At 41.3% G+C, this 23,038-nt stretch overlaps 1 protein-coding gene across 1 annotated transcript; it reads right to left on the bottom strand.

The window, feature by feature from the left end:
* Positions 1-992: 992 nt before the first annotated feature.
* naglu (N-acetylglucosaminidase, alpha) lies at positions 993-22,248 on the bottom strand. The gene is given in 7 exon segments (XM_029629593.2): positions 993-5,154; positions 5,463-5,519; positions 5,522-5,718; positions 5,894-5,979; positions 6,077-6,223; positions 6,441-6,588; positions 21,742-22,248. Coding segments are annotated over 7 exon segments (2,253 nt in total). The 5' UTR covers positions 22,152-22,248; the 3' UTR covers positions 993-3,946.
* Between the last annotated feature and the right edge of the window lie 790 nt (positions 22,249-23,038).

The raw sequence follows: 23,038 nt of genomic DNA, 5'->3' as shown, positions 1-23,038 counted from the left end.
AAGCCGATTAAATCGGTATCGTAATCTGAAAATCTGTCAAATTGAATATTTCCCCAATTGTTCATGTCCATATAGCCTAGGGCAATGTGGTAAAGTATGTGGTAAAGTACCCAATTCATTGTAAAAACAACTTTTTTTTTTTTTTTTTGCTCGCTCACCTCACTTTTCTGGGGGGGGGGAATCCATTAAACAGTGAAACAATTTTTGTCTGGCCTTAAAAAAATGGAATAAAATAAAATTGGCCATGCAGCATTTATGGTGATATGGCCTAAGGAGAAGTCAGGGCATTCATACTTCTTGCGCGTCGCAGAGCTGTCGTCAAGGAAGTGAGTTTGTGTTTATACAGGATGTACCACCGCCACCGATCGGCAACAAATCATGTCAACGTGGAACTATACAGAGCCCTCCGCATTGATACAAAATTTGGGAGGCGCATGGCGATGTGGAACAGAGCTTGTTTTTGGCCTCTGGAGGCTCAGCATTTGTGTCACACCCTCCTACCACATTTTTGGATCAACCATAAATTGGCTTTTAGTGTAGGCCTTTGCAATGGATTAGTTCACTGTCATTGTTTTAGTCGAGCAGTGAACCATCTCGGGCGACCAACAGCCTAACGATCAAACAATCGACTATTGGGGTCAACCCTAATTTATTTAAATTGACCGATTTCCTTATGAACTGTACCTCAATAAAGTCTTTGAAATTGTTGCATGTTGTGTTTATATTTTTGTTCAGGATATCATAACGCACTACCATTTTTTAAATTTATTTTTTACAGCTGAAGCAAGCACACATTTCTTAAATTGACCATTTTTTATAGGTTGTTTTATACCATTTTATAGGTCGTTAAGCCATGCTAAGCCGCTTCCACATGAAACGTCTTAGAATGTCTCAAATGTTTAATTGTAAACAAGATTAGAAGTAATGTATTTTGTAAATCACAGAGCATAAGGGCGAAGACCAAGAAGGCGGAATCACTTTCCTTAAACGTATTCATAATGGAAAGAAAATAGCCTTTATTCACATGTACGCTCAATTCATATGATCCTACAGTTCTTGATTCTCTGAACAGCATATTGTTAAAATTAACTGAATTCCATCTGGTTATTTGAACAGACATGAATGCCATGGGAGAAATCTAATAAAACCAACTACAATCCACATGCAACCAAGGCTCTCCAGCATATAATCTCTGACTACAACCTCATTGATGCCTGACGAGCACATAATCCTAAATAAAATAGTACACTTTCTCCTCAAACAGGCATATAACATTCTCACAAATCGATTTCATACTATTATCTACACCTGTATTTTATTTACATATTTAATTAAGAAAATAGAAATTCAACATATGAGCATGTCTGACCACCACGCTTACTACTGCCAACTTCAGAATCTCCTAGAAGAGTCACAAGATGGCGTTTCAACGTTTCTTTACTAAAAAATCCTGAATTCTTTGATCAATTTGAAATTAAATGAATTCATAATGACCAATAAAAGATTTCAGTCGATGACCCCTGGATTCTATTATTAACAATAAGGCAACTGCATTTGGATCGAATAAATCACAATTGACATTTAGAAATCGGATTTCTTTAACTGTGTTAGAGCGTTCTCCACAAACTCTTTAGACCAGGTAGCCATTTTTCCAAAGTCAAGACAGAACTTAACTTATTGATTAGACAGAGCATAATTTGCCATCAATAGAGTAATACTCAACCATTATTTCCATGGTAATCGTCCCAGTTGTTTACTAGCCAACAAGCTAAGTAGTAACGATCAATTGGCTGATATTAGCAACTATTGAATCTGAAACACGGGAACACAAATTAATTCAAGATTCTCTCGCTTCTATAAAGACCTGTACACCTCTGATTGCTCCTTAACGCATCGAAGATCATAGATGAAGCTGAATTAAGCTCAAGCTATAAAACGTATCTAATCAAAATCAGTCCTAATGCCTCTCAAGGCACCGGTGGAGGACTCCATCTCTCCTTATGGAATCCCAATAGTTCCCATTTAAAATATGTGGGAGTAGAAAGCTCCCCTTCTGGCTATTGGGATCAAATTCATATTGCGGTACAAAGAGGGAAAGACGTAGGACTATCCGTGCCAAGCTTTCAATTGTATTTCCAGGCACTGGCATTTCGCCACATCCTAAATTGGTTAAGACATGATTCTTCTGCACACCGGCTGAGTATAGAGAGACATACGGTGTCTGCTATTGCCCTGGAAGAGGTAGTCTTCACTCATACGGTATATCCCTTCAACAATGTAAACTACACTTTGGTCCCATTATTGCTCACACAATTTATATTTGGCGGAAAATTGAAAAAACAATGCAACTGGGAATCAAAATGGCATGCCCACACGCCAACATTCCACAATAATGCCTTGCCATCTGGAGGACGGCCTTTTGCGTCACCCCAATAGTCCAAAGGTGGAATCCGTACCCTTATCGATATCATGAACAATAATGATTTGAGAACATTCCAAAATTTGAAAGATACATTCACATTACAGGGCAATTCCTTTTTTTCGTATATTTACAACTTAGGTCAGTTATGCTGGCCTATGTAGTCCCTTGGGAAACCCAACTACTGAAACTTCCAATGATGGGATTCATAAATAAATTATCTGGGCTCCGAAAGGACTGCTCTCTATAATACACTGAGTATACAAAACATTAAAAACATTGCTCTTTCCATGACAGACTGACCATGTGAAAGAGCAGGTGTTCCTAATGTTTTCTACAGTCAGTGTATTAATTAATGGTGCAATTAAGTCATATATTAATCTATGCCTGTTATAGTAATTAAGTTTAAGGCCCAGTGCAGTCAAAGTTCAGATTTTCCTGTGTTCTGTATAATTTTTGTATAACGGCTGATGAAAAGAACACTGTAAAAGTGTGAAAAAGAATGTGATCAGTGTTATTTCCCGATAGTTGCTGGTTGAAAAATACAACCCAGGACCTTCTATTCAGCAGGTTTTGTATGGGTTGTGGCTCGCCTCGTGTTTTGGCTAAGTTATTAGACCAATAATAAAAATAGACTTCCAAACCTCTGCAAATAACAGTTAGTTTTCAAGTTGCATATCCCTCCCATTAGGCCTCTCTGCTTCCTTCCACAATCCTGACTGTGATTAATGCACCACTCTGGTCCCCTTTCCCCGTTCCACACCCAGACAGTCCTAGCAAAATGCTTGCTTGAGAAATAATTGTACTAAAAAGCTATTTGTTTATTTATTTTTTTTACATGTAAAACTCCTTAACTTAGTTGTTACCCAGAAATGATTTGATATTGAGCCAAATACAGCTGCACTTGGCCTAGGGATAGTTCAGTGAAATGCATGCCAAGGCTCAAGCAAGGCTACTTAACAGTGAAATATAGATTTAAATATTTGTTTCCTTACCTTGAAAGCAGCCTAATTTCCTGCCCAAATCATCTCCCTTTTTTTGTTTAAACCAAGTAATTGGTAAGCAATTAGGCAACACAATCCATTTAAGTGATCAATAGGGCATTATATTTAAAACATGCTAAACGAGGGAGATTGACTTGCATTAGTTTTTGCTCTGAAAATGCACATTTTACCAATTGTTGGCAGTGGTAGTTTAACAAAACCGAATAGTGGATTGCAGTCACTCCTTGTCCATAGACTGCTTCAAAGGTAAGAAGAAAAATATCAAAATTTCATTTTGCTGAACTATCTATTTAATGTCAGTTCTTTTTCCTTACACATTTAACATATGTTTGGATGTCTCGTCTTCAATATGTACATTTGTATGCTGCTCTAGTAATCTCAACAATCCACAATATAATTATTTACAAAATAAAAGGGTATTTTGAACCTCTGAGTACATTCTACAGAAAAGTGATTGTGGGGGGGGAGAGACATTCTTCTCGCTGTGAAAGGAGATAAGTCTTTCGGCAGATTACAGACAGGCTCACTTTAGTCTCTCCAAAGCCTGTGGATAATACTTGAGGAAGATTCTGCTGACTATGTCGTAGGTGTCACCCTGTGGTTTGGAGGGGTACTTCCGCTTGTTGAAAACAAAGCCCTTCTCCACCTGGAAGACGGCCTGGTTGAAAGCATCTTGCCTGAAGGGTCGGCCTCTCTCCAGGCACTCCACCAGGGTGTTGACAAACAGGCTCCATCGCTGGGAATAGTAGTCTTCCATCAGGCCACCCCACTCCTTGCTGGCATAGTCCAGAATGTTGCCCTCGGGCCCCCACAGGGTGATCTGGTTCCGGGCGTTCATGTCGTACAGCCGCGCCTCCGCCTCATCCAGGGCCAGGGAGCGTGCCTGCTCCAGCCACGTTCCCAGCAGGAAGTGGCCGTCGCTGGACAGCAGGCGCTCAAGCTCAGGGAGGAGGTCGTACACCAGCACGCCCCCCGCCGTCAGGAGTTCCGGAAGCTTCTGGGCCTGGAAGGCATCCCGGATCTCGTGGTAGTAGTCGGTGGTGAGAAGCTGCAGAACCTCTCGGGTGACGTCCACCAGGTCGTATCGAAACGTCTCTTGGGCCATGAGAGGCCAGGCCGCCTGGTACAACAGCCTCCAGGCCTCGTACAGGTCGGCCCGCTGGTACCACACCTCTGTGGTCTTGTGCAGCGAGGGCCGGTGCACCAGTGGACTCTTGTTGTGGTTCTTGTAGTGGGGCACGGTGCAGTTGTAAACGCTACCAAAAAGCAGTCTCCAGGCGGCTGTCAGGTTCTCGTGGGTGCTGCCGTAGCGGCGAACCGCATACAGCGACACCCACTTGGCCAGGTTGACTGGCTCTTTGCGCCACGCCAATTCGCTCATCAGCTCGTACACCACAGGGTTCTGCTCGATGCCCTCCGGTGCCAGCCCGAGCCCAACCAGGGTGGAGTTGGGGAAGGCGAGAGCATCGAAAGGCCCTGAGTTGATGCTCTCCACCGTGCCAAAAAGCCCGCTATTGCCGCCAAAGTTGTGAAGCATGCACCATATGAAGGGCTGGCCGTAGAAAGACTTGGTTAAGGAGAAAGCCGGCGTGGACTCTGCAAACAAGTCCAGCACGATCATCCGACCGATGGGCACTCCGTGCAGAAGGGCCTGAATCTGGGCAGGCTTCCAGAATGCTGTGTCAAACACAAAGAGCCAGCCCTGCATCAGCCAAATGGCCCGGGGATCCACTGGAGAAAAAAAAGATTTTGGGGTGAGAGAGAAGAAAGGCAGAGCTCTTAATATGGCTAGGAGTATGGGCAAGGGGTCTGTGTACAACCCCCACGGGTGGCACTATGGCAGGGCACCCTGGGGTTATGAAAGTAGGACGATTACAGTAATTACGACCCAATGTATACTGCCATTTTAACATCCGCTAACTGTTGTGGCCGGAATTCCCGGAAGAAAAACTACTTAACACATTAGAGGGTAACGAAGCTAGTGTCAGCTAATTAACAGACAGCGGGTTTTTTTGCGGCGTTCGGCATGCAAGTCTCACCAGAGGTCATGGTGTCGAAGACTGCGCGGCTGACCGAGGACAAGTAGGTGGGGTCGAGGAGGTCGGCGTCATCTCGTTGAAGGTGTCTGTGTTGTAGATGTGGTCTGTGCCAAATTGCTTGACCAGCTGGGACAGGAACAGGGAGCCGATCGAATGGAAGAGGGGGTCACGGGGGTCCAGGGTATATGCGCAGGAGTAGCTGCAGTTGAAATGGCTCCAGGGCGCCAGTTTGGTCACGTTGGCTTTCGGAAAGAGTCTGGAAAATGGAACAAACAAGGACTGAACAATCCAGGAAAACATTGTTGCCGAGCACATTGATCTTAACTGATTCAAATACCTCCAAATGGCTATTTATTTTGTATTCCAACAACAACAAAAATATAGAACGGAAGCCATGGATGGATGAAACGGTTTTGAATAAGCAGTCATACCTGACGATGCCCTGAGGCACAATCCCAGAGAAAGCCGGCAGGACAGGCAGCATTCCAAAGGATCTCATTCGGTCTAAAATCTTGAACTGGAGTGCAGAAGAAATATACAACATATATATCATTATTATTCCAAATGCAGGAGGGAACCAATGTGTGTATGGAGACCAATCAAAATGTTAGTACTTGAAGGTAGAGCTGCTTCACATGCCAGGACTGTGGTAGGGGTCCGCCCCACTGGAACAGGTTCCCCATACGGTTCCAGGCTAGGAAGGCGGGGCCAGTGAAGAAGTGGTCAATTTCAGTCTGGTTCAGCCCCATTGAGAGGTACACCTAATCCATCAAAAACAGCTAGATGTCAGAGTTGTTCTAAAATACAATACAGTTAAGACAAAATGTGTGTTTAAATAGGAAAAAGTTAGCAAAAAATTACTTTGCACTTTTATCTGGCATTACCCCCACCTATTAGTAGGAAATTAGTTGTAATATGCATTCCAGTTTGCTCCACCTCAGCGCACACACACACACACCCACTATGGGATCTCATTACCTCTTGCCACAAGGCCTCTTGTCCAGTAAATGCCAAAGGCAGATTGATGCCATTCAGTGCCATCCAGTCGATCTCTCTCTGCCATCGTGGCCAGTCCCACCACAATGTGGAGTAGCTCTGAGTGCATACGTTCTGATAGTACCTGAATCTAGAAACAAGAGAAAGGCATTACCAGGGAGCTACACTGGGACATCGGGAAAACATTGGTGTTTAGTTGCTAGACTGGACACAATGTGTCCTCAATCCCATTGAGCACATTTGGGACCTGTTGGATCGGAGGGTGAGGGCTAGGGCCATTCCCCCCCAGGAATGTCAGGGAACTTGCAGGTGCCTTGGTGGAAGAGTGGGGTAACATCTCACAGCAAGAACTGGCAAATCTGGTGCAGTCCATGAGGAGGAGATGCACTGCAGTACTTAATGCAGCTGGTGGCCACACCAGATACTTTTGATTTTGGACCCACCCTATACCTTTGTTCAGGGACACATTATTCCATTTCTGTTAGTCACATGTCTGTGGAACTTCTTCAGTTTATGTCTCAGTTGTTGAATCTTATGTTCATACAAAAAATTACACGTCAAGTTTGCTGACAATAAACGCATTTGACAGTGAGATGATGTTTCTTTTTTTGCTGAGTTTATATATTTTTGTCTCTACAACAACTGTCAAGTTCAGTCATGGTGTGGTGCTCAGTACCTGGATGTGCAAACTACAAGCAAGCACAGGCTGCTGGGTTAACGTTTCATTGGTTGCCTTACTAAGAAGTCGAGCAGAAGTAACGTAGTGTTTATCTAAACCAAAATCTAGCTAGCTTTCATAATATGCTGGCTAAACATCCCGAAGCAAATCAATGTAATTAGCCAGCTGCTATCTGGCAATGTGTTTTGTAACTTTGCAAGCAAATGTAAGCTACGCTAAGTTACGTTAGCTACCGGACCATATCTATCTATTAGCTAGCCAACTAACTACTGTAGAGGCTAACTTGACTGGCCTGTGTGTTCGATTAACATCTGCAGTGACATCAACCGATCCCATTAACATCTGTAGTGACAACATCAAGCTCACCACCAGGAACTAGCGCAAGTCACCTTTGCTAAATCTTTCCTTGACTCCGTGATGAGCAAATAAATAGTGTATTCAGAAAGTATTCAGACACCTTGATTTGTTCCACATTTTCTTACGTTACAGCCTTATTCTAAAATGTATTAAATAAAAAAATATATATATATCCTCAATCTACACACAATACCCCATAATGACAAAACGACATTTTAAAAAATATATATAAATGAAATACATTTACAGTGGGGCAAAAAATTATTTAGTCAGCCACCAATTGTGCAAGTTCTCCCACTTAAAAAGATGAGGCCTGTAATTTGTCATAGGTACACTTCCAACTATGACAGACAAAATGAGAAGGAAAAAAATCCAGAAATTCACATTGTAGGATTTTTAATGAATTTATTTGCAAATTATGGTAAAAAATAAGTATTTGGTCACCGACAAACAAGCAAGATTTCTGGCTCTCACAGACCTGCTTCTTTAATAGGCTCCTCTGTCCTCCACTCGTTACCTGTATTAATGGCACCTGTTTGAACTATTTATCAGTATAAAAGACACCAGTCCACAACCTCACAGTCACACTCCAAACTCCACTGTGACCAAGACCAAAGAGCTGTCAAATGACACCAGAAACAAAATTGTAGACCTGCACCAGGCTGGGAAGACTGAATCTGCAATAGGTAAGCAGCTTGGTTTGAAGAAATCAACTGTGGGAGCAATTATTAGGAAATGGAAGACATACAAGACCACTGATAATCTCCCTCGATCTGGGGCTCCACGCAAGATCTCACCCCGTGGAGTCAAAATGATCACAAGAACGGTGAGCAAAAATCCCAGAACCACACGGGGGAACCTAGTGAATGACCTGCAGAGAACTGGAACCAAAGTAACAAAGCCTACCATCAGTAACACACTACGCCGCCAGGGACTCAAATCCTGCAGTGGCAGACGTGTCCCCCTGCTTAAGCAAGTACATGTCCAGGCCCGTCTGAAGTTTGCTAGAGAGCATTTGGATGATCCAGAAGAAGATTGGGAGAATGTCATATGGTCAGATGAAACCAAAATATTACTTTTTGGTAAAAACCCAACTTGTCGTGTTTGGAGGACAAAGAATGCTGAGTTGCATCCAAAGAACACCATACCTACTGTGAGGCATGGGGGTGGAAACATCATGCTTTGGGGCTGTTTTTCTGAAAAGGGACCAGGACGACTGATCCGTGTAAAGGAAAGAATGAATGGGGCCATGTATCGTGAGATTTTGAGTGAAAACCTCCTTCCATCAGCAAGGGCATTGAAGATGAAACGTGGCTGGGTCTTTCAGCATGACAATGATCCCAAACACACCGCCCGTGCAACAAAGGAGTGGCTTCGTAAGAAGCATTTCAAGGTCCTGGAGTGGCCTAGCCAGTCTCCAGATCTCAACCCCATAGACAATCTTTGGAGGGAGTTGAAGGTCCGTATTGCCCAGCAACAGCCCCAAAACATCACTGCTCTAGAGGAGATCTGCATGGAGGAATGGGCCAAAATACCAGCAACAGTGTGTGAAAACCTTGTGAAGACTTACAGAAAACATTTGACCTCTGTCATTGCCAACAAAGGCTATATAACAAAGTATTGAGATAAACTTTTGTTATTGACCAAATATTTATTTTCCACCATAATTTGCAAATAAATTCATTAAAAATCCTACAATGTGATTTTCTGGAATGTTTTTCCTCCTCATTTTGTCTGTCATAGTTGAAGTGTACCTATGATGAAAATTACAGGCCTCTCATCTTTTTAAGTGGGAGAACTTACACAATTGGTGGCTGACTAGATACTTTTTTGCCCCACTGTATATATTTTTTGAAAAATATCTAAACCTGTTTTTCATTTTGTCATTATGGTATTGTGTGTAGATTGCTTATAGATAAATATATATCCTCATTCAGGCACTTTGCTATGAGACTCGAAATTGAGCTCAGGTGCATCCTTTTTCCATTCATCATCCTTGAGATGTTTCTTCTTCAACTTGATTGGAGTCCACTTGTAGTAAATTCAATTGATTAGACAGGAATACAAAAACATTTCTGCAGCATTGAAGGTCCCCAAGAACAGTGGCCTCCATTATTCTTAAATGGAAGAAGTTTGGAACCAGCAAGACTCTTCCTAGAGCTGGCTGCCCGGCCAAAATGAGCAATCGAGGGAGAAGGGCCTTGGTCAGGGATCAAGAACCCGATGGTCACTGACAGAGCTCCTCTGTGTAGATGGGAGAACCTTCCATGAGGACAACCATCTCTGCAGCACTCCACCAATCAGGCCTTTATGGTAGTGGCCAGACAGAAGCCACTTCTCAGTAAAAGGCACATGACAGCCGGCTTGGAATTTGCCAAAAGGCACCTAAAGGACTGACAAGATTCTTTGGTTTGATGAAACCAAGATTGAACTCTTTGGCCTGAATGCCAAGCGTCACGTCTAGAGGAAACCTGGCACCATCCCTACAGTGAAGCATGGTGGCAGCATCATGCTGTGGGGATGTATTTCAGCGGCAGGGACTGGGAGACTAGTCAGGAGAGGGAAAGATGAACGGAGAAAAGTACAGAGAGATCCTTGATGAAAACCTGCTCCAGAGCGCTCAGGCCCTCCGACTGGGGCAAAGGTTCCCCTTCCAACAGGACAACAACCCTAAGCACACAGCCAAGACAATGCAGGAGTGGCTTCGGGACAAGTCTCTGAATGTCCTTGAGTGACCCAGTCAGCCCGGACTTGGAACATCTCTGGGGAGACCTGAAAATAGCTGTGTAGCAACGCTCCCCATCCAACCTGACAGAGCTTGAGAGGATATTCAGATTAGAAAAATGGGAGAAACTCCCCAAATACAGGTGTGCCAAGCTTGTAGTGTCATACCCAAGAAGACTCAAGGCTGTAATCACTGCCAAAGGTGCTTCAACAAAATACTGAGTAAAGGGTCTGAATTAGAGGTCGACCGATTATGATTTTTCAACGCCGATACCGATTATTGGAGGACCAAAAAAGCCGATACCGATTAAAATCGGTCGATTTTTTATTTATTTATTTGTAATAATGACAATTAGAACAATACTGAATGAACACTTATTTTAATTTAACATAATATATCAATAAAATCAATTTAGCCTCAAGTAAATAATGAAACATGTTCAATTTGGTTTAAATAATGCAAAACTAAGTGTTGGAGAAGAAAGTAAAAGTGCAATATATGCCATGTAAGAAAGCTAACGTTTCAGTTCCTTGCTCAGAACATGAGAACATATGAAAGCTGGTGGTTCCTTTTAACATGAGTCTTCAATATTCCCAGGTAAGAAGTTTTAGGTTGTAGTTATTATAGGAATTATAGGACTATTTCCCTCTATACCATTTGTATTTCATTAACCTTTGACTATTGTATGTTCTTATAGGCACTTTAGTATTGCCAGTGTAACAGTATAGCTTCTGTCCCTCTCCTCGCTCCTCCCTGGGCTCGAACCAGCAATACGACAACAGCCACCATCGAAGCAGCATTACCCATGCAGTGCAAGGGAAACAACTACTAGAAGGCTCAGAGCGAGTGATGTCTGAAACGCTATTAGCGCGCACTAACTAGCTAGCCATTTCACTTCAGTTACACCAGCCTCATCTCACGAGTTGATAGGCTTGAAGTCATTAACAGCGCAATGCTTGACGCACAACAAAGAGCTGCTGGCAAAACGCACGAAAGTGCTGTTTGAATGAATGTTTACGCGCCTGCTTCTGCCTACCACCACTCAGTCAGATACTTAGATACTTGTATGCTCAGTCAGATTATATGCAACGCAGGACACGCTAGATAATATCTAGTAATATCAATCATGTGTAGTTAACTAGTGATTATGACTGATTGATTGTTTTTTATAAGATAAGTTTAATGCTAGCTAGCAACTTACCTTGGCTTACTGCATTCGCGTAACAGGCAGTCTCCTCGTGGAGCACAATGAGAGGCAGGTCGTTATTGGGTTGGACTAGTTAACTGTGAGGTTGCAAGATTGGATCCCCCGAGCTGACAAGGTGAAAATCTGTCGTTCTGCCCCTGAACGAGGCAGTTAACCCACCGATCCTAGGCAGTCATTGAAAATAAGAATGTGTTCTTAACTGACTTGCCTAGTTAAATAAAAAGGTATAAAATAAAATAATAATACAAAATAATTGTCACATCGGCGCCCAAAAATACGACATCGGATTATTATGAAAACTTGAAATTGGCCCTAATTAAAATCGGTCGACCTCCAGTCTGAATACTTATGTATTTCTTTTAATTTTTTTAATTGCTTTGTTTTTGGGTACTGTGTGTAGATTGATGAGGGGGAACAACTATTTCATTAATTTTAGAATAAGGCTGTAACGTAATAAAATGTGGAAAAGGTGAAGGGGTCTGAATACTTTCCGAATGCACTGTGGACTGCATAAACATGGTGTGTGTCTTGTGGTAATACATGGTGTGTTATAAGTAGGCTACAACTTATACTGTAGTATCTCTGTCTTGTAGCTGCTTAGTTGATTGTTTATGCAAAGCTTGAAGTCTAAATTGGAGAAAATTAGTAAGGAGGAGATTGTGTGGGTGACTGACTGGTGCCTGTTAAGTGTGGGTAGTGTGTGAAGCTTAGTATGCATGATCTATTGACACGAGTGGGGTAGGTGGGTGGATATCGTTCTTTGAGTGCGTATTGATGGGGACAAAGTAGTAAAATGTTGGCTAATCACCAAATTGTGTATGTTCTACAGACTAATCCTGCTGCTGACCTTGACACCAGCGTTTGTCATACAGATCCTGTAGATTCATTGGATGAAAGCTTTCAGCCGGGAACAAGCTCGAGCTCAACATCAGATCTCAGCCAAATCATAATTGACTTACACTTCACTGTTAATGTCGTGTCATGGGAAAAAACTGCCCCATGCCCTTTACAATCCAACCACTGTTAACATGATGACATTGCTGGGGATAGCTGATGTGCGACTAATGCACTATGGCTAATTGAAGGGCACAAATGTCCACAGCCCTCACGATAAACAAGGAAAACTCGATTGTAACAACACTCCATTCTTCACGTCCCACTGATTTTCGCTTTAACAGGGCCCAGCCACAGCACAAATGTCTACAGCCCTCACGGTAAACAAGGAAAACTAAATTGTAACAATGCCCTGTTCCCCCCCCCCCCCAATTTTCACTGTGCCATAAAGCAGCGAAAGAGAGCCCAGAACACTGAACTGGTCATATGCAAATGCTGACACTCCGAAAGAGACTACGCACATATTTCACATGCAGGGTCAAACATAATGTGCAATATTTTTCTTTCCACATTCACCGCTATTGTCTGTCAATTTAATGAACGAGCATTGATCGTGACAAGACTACATACAGTGGCTTGCGAAAGTATTCACACCACTTGGCATGTATTTTTTTAGGGGTTTGTAGTATCATTTGATTTACACAACATGCCTACCACTTTGAAGATGCAAAATATTTTCTACTGTGAAATAAACAAGACAAAAAAACAGAACTTGAGCGTGCATAACTATTCACCCCCCTAAAGTCAACACTTTGTAGAGCCACCTTTTGCAGCAATTACAACTGCAAGTCTTTTGGGGTGTCTCTATAAGCTTGGCACATCTAGCCACTGGGATTTTTGCCCATTCTTCAAGGCAAAACTGCTCCAGCTCCTTCAAGTTGGATGGGTTTCGCTGGTGTACAGCAGACTTTAGTCATACCACAGATTCTCAATTGGATTGAGGTCTGGGCTTAGACTAGGCCATTCCAAGACATTTAAAATGTTTCCCCTTAAACCACTCGAGTGTTGCTTTAGCAGTATGCATAAGGTTATTGTCCTGCTGGAAGGTGAACCGCTATCCCAGTCTCAAATCTCTGGAAGTCTGAAACAGGTTTCCCACAAGAATTTCTCTGTATTTAGAGCCATCCATTATTCCTTCAATTCTTACCTGTTTTCCAGTCCCTGATGCTGCCACCACCATGCTTCACTATGGGGATGGTGTTCTCAGGGTGATGGGAGGTGTTGGGTTTGCGCCAGACATAGCGTTTTCCTTGATGGCCAAAAAGCTCAATTTTAGTCTCATCTGACCAGAGTACCTTCTTCCATATGTTTGGGGAGTCTCCCACATGCCTTTTGGCAAACACCAAACGAGTTTGCTTATTTTTTTTCTTTAAGCAATTGCTTTTTTCTGGCCACTCTTCTGTAAAGCCCAGCTCTGTGGAGTGTACGGTTTAAAGTGGATGTGGCGGCAAGTAGCCTAGTGGTTAGAGCATTATGCCAGTAACCGAAAGGTTGCTAGATCGAATCCCCGAGCTGACAAGATACAAATCTGTCATTCTGCGAGCTGACAAGATAAAAATCTGTCATTCTGCCCCTGTTCCTAGGCCGAATTTGTTCTTAACTGACTTGCCTAGTTAAATGAAAGGTCAAATATTTAAAAAGTGGTCCTATGGACAGATATTCCAATCGCCGCTGTGGAGCTTTGCAGCTCCTTCAGGGTTATCTTTGGTCTCTTTGTTGACTCTCTGATTAATGTCCTCCTTGCCTGGTCTGTGGGCGGCCCACAGGTCAGTACTTCTCCACAACTTCATACCCTGACCTGTTTGGAGAGCTCCTTGGTCTTCATGGTGCCCCTTGCTTAGTGGTGTTGCAGACTGGGGCATTTCAGAACAGGTGTAAATATACACTGAGCTCATGCGACAGATCATGTGACACTTAAAAGTGCAATCTTTTGAAGGTAATTGGTTGCACCAGATCTTATTTAGGTGCTTCATAGTAAATACATATGCACGCACCACTTTTCCGTTTTTTTAGAATGTTTTTAAACAAGTTATTGTTTTCATTTCACTTCACCAATTTGGACTATTTTGTGTATCTCCATTACATGAAATCCAAATTAAAAAATCAACTTAAATTACAGGTTGCTATGCAACAAAATAGGGAAAACAATAAGAAAAACGCCAAGGGGGATGAATACTTTTGCAAGGCACTGTAGGCAGGGGTCGTTACACTACCCTCTCCGTCTGTAGCAGTGCATGAGTAAAATCACTGAGGAAACCAAGCCAGGAAAAAAAGCCATATCACAACCTGTGTTGTGATAATTGCATGGTTTGCTCTATAACCTGTTAGTTCATATCCCTTGCCACCGTGATATATAAGCCTAAGGCCGAGACAGTAAGAAGACAAAGTGGCAGAATAAATTCAACCACACTGTTTCATCACAAAATCGGAGAGCAACATCTGTCTGGTGAAGTCCACAAGCAAACAGTTACATGACCTACTAGAGACTGGTCAAGCAAGTTAATGTTTGAGATATTTTCGGACTACTAAACAACTATTGATTTAGAACCACAGTTACTGCAAGTCACAAAGAAAACAGGAGCTGCCTCCACTATTCCAACACCATTTCAACATCATCAAATCATCTATGCTTAGTCTAATACAGTCACAACCTAAGATACCAGAAACTATTTAGTCCAATCAACGTAAGCTACATCTGTCCATGGTACTGATTTCTGTGTGTGTGTGTGTCCCTATATAAAAACACACCCTATGTGTTTTAATAAAATAAACTATATGTAGGCTACTGAGCTTGTCTGATGCTTTAAGCACACTGATTAAATCATTAAGACACAAATGACTGGAGGGAGCCAGAGATCAAGATAGTCTAACAAAAACATGAATACATTTTTTAAACCAAACCTCTTCCTCCCGCTACTGCTGGCCTTTGCAGATTCTGCTGTTATGCTCCTGCTGTTAAATTCCAAATAGGCTACACCAAGGGTCGGCAACCTTTTCCATTTGGAGTGCCAATTTATCTTACCATTTCTACCAATCTGTGTGCCAGTTATGATATGTATATGCACATTTTCGTAGAACAGTTTAATGTATTATAATGTCTATGTATCTCAAAATCATCATGTGGTTAATCAAAAATTCTAAAAGTAACTTATATTGCCAACTATGTAAAAAATTGCCTACATAGAGCCAACAAATAAAAACATTGCAGCCTGCAGGTAGAAAATATCCTGATAAAATGTAAATATCCTATAAATCAGATTGGCTACTCATGGCCTGTCTGCAAGGAACTTGAAACATTATATCCACTATTATGTTGAGTCAGGCCTGAAGCTTGAGCTAGCAATCTTGCAACATTGTATCAAATATTCTGGTCCCTCAGAGTTTTCTGCAGACAGACAGACATAGCTGTAGGATATTTGCGCAAGGAATAAGAACTAGTGATGCACCGATATTACATTTTTGGCCAATACTGATATTTTCCTTTCCAAAAAAACAATATCGATAACTGATATTTAACATTTTAGTGGCCTTTTAAGCATTCTAGTGCAGTTAAACACACACACACACACACACACAATCTCAGTGCAAGAGGCATCACTACAGTCCCTGGTTCGAATCTAGGCTGTATCACATCCGGCTGTGATTGGGAGTCCCATAGGGCGGGGCACAATTGGCCCAGCATCGTCCGGGTTTGGCCGGGGTAGGCAGTCATTGTAAAGAAGAATTTGTTCTCAAATGACTTGCCTAGTTAAATAAAGGTTACACACACCACAATGACCAAAAAGGCATTTTTTGGGGCATTTACGCATGTCCCCATTACCAGTAAAACAATCAAAACCTATTTCTTTCATTTACTTCCTGTGCTGTTTCGTGGTTCATTTGTTTCATTTTCAACCAGGATTTCTCATTCTATGGCACGCAGTTTGGGTCTTTGCGTGTCAAATAACACTATTTGACGTGTAAAATAAGCTTGTTGACCAATCAGGACCTGAATATGATTGCACATCATATAATTTAACGTGTTCATACATTTTTTATGTTGTTATTACACCCTCACTCATATTTCATATGTCACAACGATTCTTCAATACGTATGCTATGATGCTGGTAAAGTTGTCTCGCGCACCTACACTGCTGGTCATTAAAAAAAGCTAGCTAGCTCATGGATGCAAACAATGTTCTTCCCACAAAACAACATAATCTGTTTCAGTAGCTATAGTTAGCTAGCTAACTATATAGTTGGGTGTCATGATCTAAAATAACCCTAATTTATAAGACAGTTCTTATTTGATTAATGGTGGTTGGACCCATCTATGTGAAGCTTGCCACAATAAAGATTAGCCACAATAGTGGACTTTGCAGTTAGCCTTCAAAATAAAAGTATGTCATTGACAGTGATGCAAATGAATACAAATAGTAGAATTATGCCATAATTGAATATAAAATGCCAGACGAGGTTGTTTAATCACACTGTACACCCTTACCTATGGATTGTGGATCAATGACATGGGATATCAGCCTACTCAGTGGCACCCAGAGCACATTAGCGTCATAGCTCTTATTGCGGGACTCTGAAACAACTGAATTGAGCCACATGTTGTCAACCTATGTGTATTGAACACTATTCCCGAGGAAAAACAATACTGCGTGGATGTTTGAGTCCGATAACTGAGGAGGACATTGGGAAAAAATATCTTGGGTATTGAGTAGACTGATACCCCATTTCATTGATCCCCAATCCTTATTTAAAGCTGTACAGTGCAATATGAATGGCAATACACAATAGGCTGACTGGGGAGGTGATTTCACACAGTCAGTCTCGCGATAAGAGCTAATATTTGCATAAACATTTAACAGTTGTGTTCTGTGGGTGTCACCAAGTAGACTGATATCCAATTTCATTGCTTCACAGCCCAACCTTGTTTAACATTATCTTGTCTAAATATGGCACAATTCCACCAATTGTAACCTTCTGCATCACTTTCAAAGAGGTACATTTATTTTGAAAGCAAACCGCAAATTCCACTATTGTGCCTAAAATCCTTATTGTAGCTAGCTTCACAACACATAACCTGGCGAACCTCACTAGCCACATGAAGCTAGCTGGCTGCTTGTAACGTTAAGCTTTGGGCAACAGGGTTAAGTAGCTGGCTAGCTATTTATTTTAATGAACTGAAGTTCAATTTCAATAGAAGAACAACAAGTGGCTACCTAGCTAATACTTCCTCACAAGGATTCCTAAATCATTGCTAATAATAATGAAAATGACTGCAATTTCTACTGGTCATCGTTTTCAGGCTGGTTGTATTGGTGCTAGCTAGGTACCAAGCTAAAGCTAACTACCCCAGAAGTTGCAGTTGAACAAATAATGCTTTATTACCAACATGGTATTGTAAACACATCATTCGTGGCCTGTGTTTGCAGACTTTTTTTGTACAGCTTTGACAGCGCTACTGATAGTAGTGGTGGCGCTTGGCTTGCATGTGTAAATTCAGAACACACAACATTCTATAATAGAACTGTTATTTGACTCGTCAAATAGTGTTATTTGACATGCATCTTTTTTGACACGCCAAGCCCCAAAACGGCATTCCATAGTATGCCGTGAAGCTAATAGCAGTGACACTATTACTGTGCAACTCTGGTAGAGCAACATGTGTACCGGTGCTCGAACAGCCAACATCACAAAAAAGAACGGTTGATTGTCAAGGGCAATAAATGCCATTATCTTGGCGTTAATGGATTTCACCTTCGAGTTATCTTGCTAAAATTCTTACTATTTCAAATGACTGCTCGACTTGTTGACTGCTCGATCCACACAGCAGACATTGTGGGCTAGGTTAGGAATGCTGTTTTGCATACAATTGTATCTTACGTCATCTACGTTATATAGGTATGCACATCAGCTTTGAAATCAGTTTTGCACCGACATTAAACTAGACATCGGGCCGATACCGATGTCGCCATTTTTAGCTAATAACGTATGATTCCAATATATCGTGCATCCCTAATAAGAAGTAATCGGGTAGGCCTATTTTACGACGTTTCCACCGGATCAAAGAATTGACACCCCCCCCCTTCACGCCGAGTGGTTATCGAAAGAGAGCTGCAAATATTTTAATAGGCTACGTTGAGGAACTATTGTCATTCACAATGGGTGTAAAAATAGACTTTGTTTATTTGCTGTCTGAGGTCAATAAAAACTTATTTTGAGAAGTAAGCAGTGGTGAGTTAAGACAATCAGAAATTCTATCAGATCACCAAATGGGCACATTTATAGGCCTACATTTGCACGCAGGCCAGGGAGCCCAGGCCTACTTTTATGGATAAATCAGGTGCGCGTCCTTACTCAACATTGACAGGAGCGCTACAAACAAACAATAATGAATAAATTGACAACTCCTAAATGCAATGAAATAAACCAAAACTTGTTCCTCACAAGTGTAGCTTAGGTTGTGCAGTCCGCAAACAACGTGTCCACTTCGACAATGAGAATGGTAAAAGACTAATAAGAATATATTGAATGCATTAAAATAAATTACCGTAACCAAACAAACATTGTACATTAGAAATTATGGGAAATAACGGTAAATGTGATACTTGTGTGCCATCCCCGTGGCCTCCACAATCGATTAGTCCACTGAGACAGGCGTGAATCAGACCGGTGTCTCATATCATAAAATCTATATATTTTAGACTTGCTTGACTAAAAAAAAGATCTTAGTCAACCAACAGCCTATCGACCGAACAATACTGAGACCGAGTATCTCAGATGCTTTCTCCAGTGAGATACTGTACATTCAGCCTCTTGCGAATTGAAGGAAAATTAGGAAACAGACTAAAGACAAATTATTTTATTCATAGTCAATTTTGGGGGGTATACCTGGCTTCCCTTGGCATCCATGAATGAATACACGCCACTGCTCTCCGTACAGGAGCGTATCCCCATGCTTAACAATAGCAAGTCCCTCATGTACGTGCCTTTCTGATGGCCTCATTCCAGCCATATCCCACTTACGACTCCAATGTAGGGAACGGCTACATTACAATGCTTCTTGCGGGTCATGAACCCGGGTCTTCCAAGCCATTGGCACAAGAATGTACTATTAAAACCTCTTGTATTCGTGAGAATCGGCCTAGGGCTAAATTGAAATGTTTCTTACAGAAGAAATCTGGAAAACATATGTATAACCAGGTAGCAATGAAAAGGGAATAGTTTGGAGATTATGGGAACATTAAACTAAAAAGGTGAGGACACAACAGTTCACCCGACGAGACTGAATCCAAACATTACACTGTTCATTTTACATTTACTATACTTTGCAGTTCCTTATGTTTCCAAAAACTGTACCGCAAGCAATGTGTGTTCACCTTCTGACTGAGCGTCTGGGCTCTTAACAAAAGTCCCCCGGGAAGAAGATATCGTCATCAATAGGCACTAAAGATAGTTAGCGTCTATGAATAAGGTAACTTGCTCACTGCTCCAAAAAAGATCTCACTAGGAGGTCGTAACAAGCCAAAGGCACTAAAGGCTGTATGTATGCCCTGGCATAGCATTCTCTTATTTGTGGTGGATCTAGAGTTCCACATCTGAGCAGCTTTTTCAAGCTTCTAAACATAAACGTAAATCCCAGACACTCCATTTAGTATGTATGGCATGTAATCAATTTGTGGATGTCCCATCACCAATTTCATATGATATGTTGCAATTTACAATTCATATTATATGTTACGAATTTTCTAAGCATTCAATGTGTTATGATTTTGCAGAACGTACAATATGTTGAAACAAACGTAGGAAATGATACAAATTATAGCTAGGTGGATAACATCAGCTAGCTGGCTAACGTTAGTTAGGGGTTAGGGTTATGTTTAGGAATTAGGTTAAAGCATTAAGTTTGTGGCTAGGGTTAGCCAGAGGTGTGGACTCGAGTCACATGACTTGGACTCCAGTCAGACTCGAGTCACAAATATAATGACTTGCAACTTGACTGACTTAACATCAATGACTCGTGACTTGACTTGGACTTGAGCCTTATGACTCGACATGACTTGATACCCTCCCCAAGCCAAAATATTAAAAATGATGCTATTAAAAAAAAAGTGTTCAGCGCATCAACTCTTCATTTAATGGATTACAGTTTGAATAGGACAGCAGCCAATCAAATTGTGCCAGCTGAGAAAAAGTTGTGCGGGTGAATTCAGATGGAGCCCTTGGAAAGATGATACCCAAAGTTATTATTTTTGGATATAAAGACGACGCTGTATCAACAAAAAATGGATTGCAACTTGCAAAACATACAGGAAGAAAAATTACAGATGGAGGCGCAACAATTTTCAACTTTGTTCGACATTTGAAGCTGCACAAAGAACGGTAAGTCGTGGCTAATATAGCCGACAGCTATACATTTTATTACTTTACTAGTGTTTCATGTAGGCTAACGTAACATTAAATCAATGAGCCTCCACACAGTCAGTCAGTGCGGGAACGTGATCATTGCACCCAAGATTGAGCTACAACTGGCTAGGCAGTTGGTAGCCTAAATCCTGCCTGATGTTACTATTGTTCCTAAAACCATTGACATATGTTAGCCTACTGTAACCACACAGAGTGTGTGTGTGTTTGTGTGTGTGTATTAAGGTTGGGCGATTGTGTACAAGCCTACTTCACCCCATAGCGATCCTTGATAGTCGATTACTATTGGGGGAGTGTGTGTCTTTCTCATGGCTACCTATGTATTTCCATGGAAATATAACGTTTATTTGGAAACTAATAAATATATAGATATTTTTTAAAAGCATTGATTATTTGTATGAATGTAATATACTAACTATTACTCTTGTTAAAATATGAAATGGTATTTAATTTGGTGAAGAGCACATTATGACTTGTTTAGGACTCGGAACTCAAAGTTTTGGACTTGAGACTTGACTCGGACTTGCCTGTCTTGACTTGGGATTTTAGTGCTAAGACTTGAGACTTACTTGTGATTTGTAAAACAATGACTTGGTCCCACCTCTGGGGTTAGCTAAAATTGTTAAGGTTAGGGGAAGGATTAGCTAACATGCTATGTAGTTGCAAAGTAGCTAAAAAGTCATAAGTAGTTCAAGTTACTAATTAACAAAAAATCTGTGAAGAGTTTCAAACTTACAACCTTTGGGTTAGTAAACATAACCTTAAATAACCATCTCGCTTATGTAACCATACCAATCATAACAGATCATACTCTGATTCAGAAGGGTTGGGTTAAATGCGGAAGACACATTTCAGTCGAAGGCATTCAGTTCTACAACTGACTAGGTATCCCTAATTTGAGTGTCTCGTGTTCACTATGTTACGTCTAGTCTATGAGCCCAGGTTGCCCTATTACATCCTGTGAGGACAGTAGTACTATCTCCGCATAAAGTTTCGTTCACTTACCTGTGTTGGGTGCTGATGCGCAGTACGCCTGTGAGTTGCGGCAAAGGGCGAGGAATGTTAAGTTGATTACCTGACCACGATACGTGACAATTGCAGAAGTATTTTAAGTAGTTGTAAATCCCAGATGCGACTGCCACCCCAGTGCTGCCCGTGGCTATGATTTTATTGTTTTTCGCCGACCGGAGCTCACACACTTCCAAATTATCATTGGATAAAGTTCTGTTGACGGACACTATGAACTCACGAGATCTATTTCCAAGTAGACGTCTCAGAAGTTCCACTACAGCTCTTCCCTGAGTCTTGTCGTTGGCTTGCGGTTTTAAATGTGCGAGAGTCTGAAACTCGCAATGTGCTGATAAAATAGAGACTACTACAAGTAAAGCAATGCTATAAATACATTTAAATCTCATTTTGATCAAAATCAACTTAAGCGAAAGAGTCGTATGCGTCCGTGTAATAAAATACGAGTTTGGTCAATTTTCAGGCAATCAGGAAGTTTTCGTTTTGAGAAATGCTCTGTGCCAATCAGAGTGTGATTTGTTTGGAGTCAATCAAAGTATTAAACCAATCACAGTCGAGAGGTTGGTAAAAGTAAATGGTAAAATCGTGGGGAAAAAATAGTCACCCGATAAAGTCTGAGGAAGTTTTATTTTAGATTAGATGTATTTGGGTATAGAAAGGCACAGGGAAATTCCTCAGCAAAACGTCACAAATTATGCTATTTGCGTTTTCAAGGCTGGACCTACAGTAGGCCTATATGTAAAAAAGAATATATATATATATATATAACAACGCGAATCATATTGAGAGGACATTAAAAAAAACGGTCCTCTCAATATGATTCGCGTTCATCCGCCCATTCAAACCAATCAGGACGTTTACGCACTCCACGGCCCGCCCTGGCACTTCATTTTAATGCTTGTTTACTTACATTCACTGTCTGGTTGTATTTACCACATGCATGCTACGTCGTACATTTAGTATTGTTTAGTCAGTGCTACAAGAGTATTTATTGAGTGCAACTAGCATACTAATTATTAAGGGATATAGCAATAGTTATGTTGTTTAAATTGCTGATGTGTGAATATTCCTGTGTTAGCCTGTAAAATTATTGCAGTTGTTGATATGCTTTTATCAGGGCATATGCTCACACATTCTGATATATATTTATAGTTTGCATGTCTATTTTTGATTTGCATATATGTATCTCTTAGTATCTTGTAAATGGATCCTGATGATTGCATTGTCTCTCCCTTTTTCAGAACCACATATATATGAACATCTTCAAATGGAAAAG

The sequence above is a fragment of the Oncorhynchus nerka genome, linkage group LG23 (genome assembly GCF_034236695.1).
Source record: "Oncorhynchus nerka isolate Pitt River linkage group LG23, Oner_Uvic_2.0, whole genome shotgun sequence".
In the NCBI taxonomy this organism is placed as follows: Eukaryota; Metazoa; Chordata; class Actinopteri; order Salmoniformes; family Salmonidae; genus Oncorhynchus; species Oncorhynchus nerka.
This window is presented reverse-complemented; position numbering and strand designations above follow the sequence as displayed.